Source organism: Cynara cardunculus (assembly GCF_001531365.2).
Source record: "Cynara cardunculus var. scolymus isolate 2C chromosome LG 12, CcrdV1, whole genome shotgun sequence".
In the NCBI taxonomy this organism is placed as follows: domain Eukaryota; kingdom Viridiplantae; phylum Streptophyta; class Magnoliopsida; order Asterales; family Asteraceae; genus Cynara; species Cynara cardunculus.
The window spans coordinates 29,840,110-29,849,221 of record NC_037539.1 but is presented as its reverse complement, the minus strand read 5'-3'; the positions used below and the strand labels follow the sequence as shown (position 1 = coordinate 29,849,221).

The window sequence follows — 9,112 nt, the reverse complement described above, 5'->3', positions numbered from 1 at the left end:
TCCACACCCTCGATTCGTAGTCTCGTCCTTCCCAAGTCCCCCCCCCCCTTTTTTTCTTTCTTTTCACTTGGCTTGAAGCTTTATAGAATAGCTTGTATACATACATATGTGTATATATATACACTCTCTTAATTGAAAAAAAAAAAGGAAGGTTACATATATATGGAGAATATATATATATATATATATATATATATATGCCTAATCAAATGAAAACTAATTAGTTTGTGGTAACTGTGAGAACCAATATTAACCACAAATCAATAGATAAATTAGGAAATTTATAATTTTGGCAATTTTGAATTAAAATATTAATGCAAAGATATTTTTGGTATTTTAAAACTTTCCTCCCTCCTCTCTTCTCTCTCCGACCACCGTCCTCCGGTGATACTACAATGGTATCACAATGCATCATATATGTGCTTGGGTATCACATTGATATCGTTTGTGTGGTCGATCGAAGATGTAACACAGTGGTATCACTATGCATCTTATATATGATTAGGTATCACAATATATCTTTTGTTTAACAGAGTCAATATTTTTAGGTATCACATAGGTATCATAGTGGTATCACCAGAGGACGGTGGCCGGAGGACGGAGAACGGTGGCCGGAGAGAGAAGAGAGGAGAGAKGAKAGTTTTAAAATACMAAAWATATCCTTGCATTAAGATTTTAATTTAAAATTACCAAATTTATAAATTTCCTAATTTATCTATTGATTTGTGGTTAATATTGGTTCTCACACTTACCACAAACAACTCAGTTCTCCCTTGAATAGGCCCCTATATATATATATATATATATATTCCTCATTCATACCATAAATCTTGCCATCTTTCCATTCCATTACTCTCAAATTTTTTTTTCACCAATTAATAAATTTATTTGATTCTCATTGAAATCACTTCCCACGTTTTATTTTTTAAAATTTGAATGGCATTTCTAAAAATATTCATTAGATATTTTTATATTATTATTATTATTATTATTATTATTATTATTTAATTCAATTAGTTAAAATATAATTAATCTTCAATATTCCACTTATTTCAAATACCCTTATTTTAGAGTGTTACAACTCTCCCCTCCTAAAAATAGGATTTCATTCTTGAAATCACTCATCGTTGAACAAATGTGGGTACTTGGCTCTCATATTCCTCTCCGGTTCCCACGTCATCTCTGACCCCTTGTGAAATTTTCACTTTACAAGGACCAATGGAATGGTCTTGTTTCGCAATCTCTTTGTCTTTCTATCCAAGACTTGAATTGGTTTTTCGATGTAACCCAATTTTTGATTGATCTTCACATCTTTTAATGCTCGAGTCGCTGATTCATCAATTAAACATTTCCTTAAATTTGACACGTGGAATGTTTCATGAATCCCTTGTAATTCTTCAGACAACTTCAAATGATATGCCACCGCCCCCACCCTTCCTATGATCTCGAATGGTCCAACATATCTTGGACTTAACTTTCCACGTTTACCAAAACAAACTACTCCCTTCCAGGGTGATGTTTTTAACATCACTCGATCCCCAAGTTGAAACTCTAGAGGCCTACACCTTTTATCCGCATAGCTTTTCTGTCTGTCTTGCGCGACCCTCAACCTTTCTCGGATTTGTGCGATCTTATCTGACGTCTGTTGAACTAACTCTGGCCCAGCCAACTGCCTTTCTTCGATGTCCGCCCAACATATAGGTGTCCTACACTTTCGATCGTATAGGGCTTCGAAAGGTGTTGCCTTAATGCTCGAATGATAACTATTGTTGTATGCAAACTCTATTAATGGTAAGTGGTTGTCCAAACTACCCCCAAAATCGATAGTGCATGCCCATAGCATATCTTCAAGTGTTTGTATCGTCCTTTCACTTTGACCATCGATTTGTGGGTGGTAGGCAGTGCTTAACTTCAATCGAGTCCCCATCTCTTGTTGGAAGCTTGACCAAAATCTCGATGTAAATATGGCATCCCTGTCGGAGATAATTAATATCGGCACACCATGCCTTGACACAATCTCGTTGACATATAGTTGAGCTAACTTCTCTAATGTATATTTTTCACTAATCAGTAGGATGTGAGCGAACTTCGTCAATCGATCAACAACCACCCAGATTGCATCATGTCCTTTCATCGTCTTTGGTAGCTTGGTAACAAAGTCCATTGTTATCATATCCCACTTCCACACTGGTATTTTCATTTGTTGTAACATTCTTGATGGTTTCTAGTGTTCTATCTTCACTTGTAGGCAAGTCAAACACTTCTCCACATACCCAGCTACTGACTTCTTCATACCCGGCCACCAGTAGCTCTCCTTCAAATTCTTGTACATATTATCGCTACCTGGGTGCATAGTGTACTTAGACTTATGTGCCTCATCTAGTCCCTTGCCTCTCAAATCACCTAAGTTAGGAATCCACACTCGATTCCCAAATCTGTGTATTCCATCTGACCCGACGGTCAGTGACTTAATTTGCCCAACCATCTTCTCCTTCTTAATGTTTGCTTCAATCAAGGCTTCCTTTTGATCATCCCGGATTTGATCTACCATATCTACCTTTATGCTCATCCACATGGCCCACACTCGAATAGGCTCGACCCTTTCCTTCCTACTTAAAGCGTCAGCCACTACGTTTGTTTTGCCTGAATGGTAATGGATTTCACAATCGTAATCCTTGAGTAGTTCTATCCATCTCCTTTGCCTCATATTCAGTTCTTTCTGATCAAAATGATATTTCAGGCTCTCATGATCCGAATATATCATACAATTTGTACCATACAAGTAGTGTCGCCAAATCTTGAGCGCGTATACTACTGCAGCTAACTCCATATCATGGGTTGGGTACTTCTTCTCGTGCTCCTTTAATTGTCTTGATGCATAAGCAAAAACCTTGCCTCGTTGCATCAGTACACAACCCAGACCCATCTTAGAGGCGTCACTATAAACAACAAAGTCTTCTGTTCCTTCCGGTAAGGCAAGGATTGGCGCGCTACTCAACTTGGTCTTGAGGGTTCGGAAAGCTTCTTCTTGTTTTTCTACCCAATCAAAATTAATTGACTTCTTTGTCAAATTGGTCATAAGCGTTGCTATTTTGAAGAAGTCCTTGATAAACCTTTGGTAATAGCCTGCTAGACCCAGAAAACTTCGGATTTCGGATGCAGATTTTGGCGACTCCCAATCCATGACGGCCTCTATCTTTGCCGGATCCACCTTAATTCCTTTCGAGTTGACCACATGACTGAGAAATTGCACTTCACGTAACCAAAATTCACATTTTAAGAATTTGGCATACAACTTCTCTCTCATCAGTAGTTCCAGAATAGTTCTTAAATGTTTCTCATGTTCTTTTTCGCTTTTCGAATAAATAAGAATGTCGTCGATGAAGACGATGACAAACTTGTCCAGTATGGCCTACATACTCTATTCATCAGGTCTATGAATGTTGTTGGAGCATTTGTCAGTCCAAAGGGCATTACTACAAACTCGTAATGACTATATCGAGTTCTAAAAGAAGTTTTTGGCACATCTTCTTCTCGGACTTTCAACTGGTGGTAACCTGATTTTAAATCAATCTTCGAGAAGTGGCTAGCTCCTTGTAACTGATCAAATAAGTCATCAATTCTTGGCAACGGGTATCTATTCTTGATCGTGAGCTTGTTAAGCTCGCGATAATCAATGCACATTCGTATTGAGTCATCTTTCTAACGTCAATTTGACATTTTATAATATTTCCAACTCCTAATTAAATTGCGCCAACTATTATAACTACAAATACGACACTTTATTCCTTATGAAAGTCCATTAACGTCGATTAATTTACCCTTTATAGCCATGTAAACTCCGTAAACTGATTTAAAGCATTTCGATAGTCATCAATCCTTTTGCAGCACTTTAATCTATTTATTCAATTTAAATTAACTTTAAACCACTCTTTTGCTAGACCGATACATTGTCGTATTCGACAAATTGTACAACCTCTTGTTCATGGTTTCAAATCGTTAAGACTYCGAATATTWTYTTTTTTWTAACCGTACGTTCTTTATTTTGAATCGGAAGATTGTCTATTACCCGATCAACTAATCGGCTTGATAAACACGTACATAAATCTCAAATCACTAGTGTAATATTAATTCAAGAATTATAAGGAGTCTCACATTTGTTTTATAGTTCAATCGAGGCTAAAAACGATACGACTTCGGGTTTAAACCACCGTCGGTTTAACCGTCGCCGTTCAAGGCTATGACTATTAATCGGTAACCTTTAGGCTGCCATTGCAACCAAGTAACCCCGCCAATCAAGACGTTAAGAAGTTTTTACATAAAAATAAGATGTTATCTTGAACATAAAGTATTACCATATCGATGATTGAACGCTTACGAACTCGAATTCTCATCCTCGATTCGTAGTCTCGTCCTTCCCAAGTTCCCCTTCTTCTTTTTTTCTTTCTTTTCACTTGGCTTGAAGCTTTATAGAATAGCTTATATATATATATATATATATATACTCTCTTAATTGGGAAAAAAAGGAAGGTTACATATATATGGAGAATATGTATATAAATTTATTTGATTACTCTCAATTTTTTTTCACCAATTAATAAATTTATTTGATTCTCATTAAAATCACTTCCCACGTTTTATTTTTGAAAAATTTAATGGCATTTCCAAAAATATTCATTAGATATTTTTATATTATTATTATTATTATTATTATTTTATTCATTTAGTTAAAATATAATTAATCTTCAATATTCCATTTATTTCAAATACCCGTATTTTAGAGTATTACACTCAAAGTGGGTTTTGGAGTTAGCTCACCATCGCAGGCTCACATAACCTTTATCCTAACCATTGTAGTAATCCAATTGAAAGTTTTTGATTCATATATCATTATAAACGACATTAACAAGTATAAAAAAAATTGGTTCATAATCTGTAACATCTATTTATACCACTTTTAAAATCAACAAATTCAATATTGCCACAAGTATGGATTATTGAAAATAGTAAGACATGTATTTGGATATTTCCTTTGAACTCAGCAACATTAGAATGACGATGTTCTCTCTCTATTCTCTTGAGGGACAAGGGAACATCTATAATGACCTGTAATTTATGCGAGGAGCTCTTTTTGAGAGGAAGCATCGGTTCTTATCGAAATTTTCCTTTGGGCATTACAATAAGCTTCTTACTTGAACCACCGAGAGCTCATATGATAGATGGTTTGACTGCCCTAACTATGGCAAAATATTTCCAGGATATTAATGAATAAGACGAATTTTTATTTTATTAACAATATCTTCCGTTCTATTTAATTAAGATCTGAACTCATTCCATTTAAGATTAGAATAGACGTAATCAAACATGTTTTTTACATATCTCCTTTTATTTGGGACCCTATTCACCTCTTTGAGCTTCTATTGAATCAGGAAACAACCCAAGACTTTCCGTGTTTGGATTTTTGGTAGAACATAACATTGGTTGTTGTTGTTTATGGTTTATATACGAATATACGGATTTATAAAGAAAACAGTGTACGTTCTTCATGATGGAGTTTACATATGAATGTATCTATACTATATTATAAAGGATCTAACAAAAACTCTTAAAAATCATCTTTTATACATGAAGTATTGCTTATTGATGCATATTACTTAAAATTCAAGATTACAAATAAATTATGCGTAAGTACAACTTATTAAGCTCCATGTTTGAATTCGTGTAATCAACTGTAGATGAATATAATCAAATACAAAATAAACATTTTTTTTGAAATATAAAAAATCTAAAATATAATTAGGATAATTATTGAGTTCTAACAGAATACTTAGTTATTATCTTCATAAAAATTATATTGTTAAATAAAAAATTAATTACTTTGCCATTAAACCTAAATTAAATTATAATAAAAAAATTAAACAAAAAACGAGAAATATATATATATATATATATTTTAATTTTTATGGTATCTTCAAATTTAAATTTTATTAAGAAAAACATTATTGTTTGCTTAAAACCACATAAATTCGTATCATAACATCGACATGGATCAAAAAAAAAAAAAAATGAAACATTGAAATCAAGTCGTTGTATTCCACGACTACCCTTCTAGTGGATTTATAAAGCGAATGATGCAGGTCTTCATGGATGAAACCCAGGAGGGTGTTACATGTATGCTATACTGTTACATCAGTAAGAATACAAAATATCGATCAGGACCGATATTCGATATATCGGTCCAAAATAGCGGTTAACATAATATTTCTTAGAATTATATATATAATATGCATTAATTAGAGTTTAGAAATATAGTTTCAAAATTAAAACATCACATCATCTAAAGTGTTCAAAAACGAGCTAATATAAAAGAAAGAAGAAGACCGTTGTGGAGGCAGATCAATTTCAGACCTAATTTAAGTTACCAAGCCCAAAAAACTAGTCCCATGAAGTAACAAAAACCCAAATATTTAAACCCTAAAAAATCGATATACCGGCCCGATATTTGCATCAAAATATCGCTAAAAATCGGAAAATATCGCCGATAATATCGGGGACGATATTTTGACCGATATTTATGGACCGATATTTTCTCTAGGAGCGATATCCGATAATATATCGCGATATTAACAGCATAGCATGTATGTTTTCAATTAAATTACATGCTCTAAAACTATTTTACCATGCTCAAAGCAATTCATATATCAACTATGTTATGCATAAAAACAACATTTTTAGTGTGGGTGTGAGAACACAAACCGAGACATGGGTTCATTTTCGGAGAGGAGAGAAAAGCCCCTAATTCTAGTAATAGCCGGGTTATGTCGAGATCTCACGAGTCATGATAGCAATACAAAAAACCCATAACCTCCCAAAAATCCAGACAAAGGGGTATCTTGAAAACTTTTACCTTCTTAATTGACGAAATATGAGAAGAAAGGTTGAATCAAGCGTATGACGTCTTCATGGTATCCACTAAATCCCCTCCACACGTAAACAAAGGTGACCCCTTATGTTGTTAGGCACGAAAGACTTGAAGAATGAAGTTGTCGGGTTTTCAAAAGAATGAGATCTTGGATTTTGCCAACCGATCAAATCTAATGGATAATTGGATCAAAGCGGTTTCGATATTATGATTGGTTATTCTTTGGTTCGGATTCAATTGATCCACTATCTTTTATCCGAAATTCAAACCACAATTTCAACCAATTATTTATACACATATACAATAAAAACCAATTATTCCATCTACCACATATACAATAAAAACCAAACCAGGGCAGTATGATCTGGGTAACATGTATGTAAACCTAACCTCTATCTCAAAAAGTAGAGCGATGGTATCCATAAAGACCAACAGCTAGTGATGTATACCATATACGACTTGAAGAATTCGATAGAAGACGTGCCAATGTCATGATGCCCTACTGATGGCCAAAACATAAGCACAATTCCATGCTATAGATTTTGTAAAACACTGAACTAACCTTGTAATTTGGAGCCCTCGTAAGAAAACAAGCTCACCGCATTTCTGTAGCTTAAATCCGCAACATCTTCTTTAGACATATCAAGTAAAGATGCAACATAAGAAAGCACGAACTGGATATTGGCTGGATGATTAAGCATCTGTTTCGGGTGTCCATCATTTGCAATTGAATCCTGTACGTCGACCAAAAAAAGGGATTCTGAATTGTTCACTTTAGGTACTGCATCTGGTGCATCAGTCTCCAGTAAAATCCTATCAGAAGGCACTGCTTTTAGCATTTTTTTTGCCTTGCTTTCTTTCATCGCCATAAGAAACCCCGAAAAGGAAAAATAAGCCCCGAGCTTAGCAAATTCAGGAACCATTTCGGCAGAACCCAAGTACGAGTGCAAGATTACACCTTGAGGAAATGGCCCAATTGATTTCATTATGTCAAGAAGATCTCCGAAAGCACGCACACAATGCACAGAAGCTGGCCTTTTTAGCTCTTTGGCAAGTTGAAGCTGCAAACGGAAGGTTTCAACCTGATCTGTGAAACTAATCATCTTTCCATGTGACCCTTTGTCCAAACCAATCTCTCCTACTGCAGCTGAAGGAGTGGAATCCAAGAACTTTCTTAAAGAACTGAACCAGTAGGGGGTCCGATCCATGATAAACCATGGGTGGAGCCCAAAGGAAGGGATTATAGAAGGATGGTTGTCGCTCATCTGCTTGACCAAGTGCCAGTCTTTCTCGGAGACCCCATTGACGGCAAAATGAACTATCCCATTCTCTAGAGCTGTCTTGATAAGCTTGGGGGCGTGGTTAAAGATTTTGGGGTCTTGTAGATGACAGTGAGCATCAAAGAGTTTTATCATGGCTTAAGATCAAACACGGCAGCACGTTCTCGTTATATGATGGATTTCCCCCCTGTTTCACGAGTAGTGTTTTATGACAAATTAGGGCTTAATTGGAAAATTAAGACATCATGATCCAAGCAATCTCATGATATTGTACAAACCACGAGATACAAAGAAGTTATGGGTGATGATGTATGAACTATTCCCTAATCCCTCCATATGGCAGTAAGTAGAATATGGAACATCTGATATCATGAACAATCCATTACCACCATGGAAGCTTAACAAGACCAATCTTCAACAAATCCATAAACATTTTAACCCAAATTACTCCATGCCATAATCAAAAGAAAAATTGAAGACATACATACGTGCATAAAAACCCATCTCCTAAACCAAACTTTTACGAAACTTGAAAAAAAGGAAGAAATACGTGCAAGTCAAAGGAGAAATAAGGAAGAAATGATACCTAGCGATTTTAAAATGAGAAATTCCCAAACATTTGCTGTCTTTCTGCTTGATAATAGCCAGCCACACACAGGGCCCAAAAGTAGGTTTTAAATGAGAAGAAGGATTGTGGAACAAGATGATGAGGTGAGTCATCCTTTTTTTTTCTTCTCGATTTAACCCTTCCAAATAGAGATCGCCAAAAATCGGCCCGGGACCGGTAAAGACCGGTTATGGGACCGAAAACCGGAACCGGTTCTCATAACCGGTCTTGGTTTTTGGTAGTTTTGTGGGACCGGGACCGGGACCGGTTATGGGACCGACTATGGACTGACCCGGCCCGTCC

At 35.6% G+C, this 9,112-nt stretch overlaps 1 protein-coding gene across 2 annotated transcripts; it reads right to left on the bottom strand.

Moving 5' to 3' along the window:
* Nucleotides 1-7,184: 7,184 nt before the first annotated feature.
* LOC112523334 (uncharacterized metal-dependent hydrolase YabD) lies at nt 7,185-8,865 on the bottom strand. Of its 2 annotated transcripts, none has more exons than XM_025132892.1 (2): nt 8,789-8,865; nt 7,185-8,389 (listed from the first exon to the last, which is right to left on the bottom strand). In XM_025132892.1, exon 2 carries the CDS (start codon nt 8,335-8,337, stop codon nt 7,480-7,482), a length of 858 nt encoding a protein of 285 aa, XP_024988660.1. In that variant the 5' UTR covers nt 8,338-8,389; nt 8,789-8,865; the 3' UTR covers nt 7,185-7,479. The 2 variants fall into 2 exon arrangements, with proteins under 2 accessions (XP_024988660.1, XP_024988662.1); XM_025132894.1 differs by lacking the exon at nt 8,789-8,865 and adding an exon at nt 8,481-8,747.
* Between the last annotated feature and the right edge of the window lie 247 nt (nt 8,866-9,112).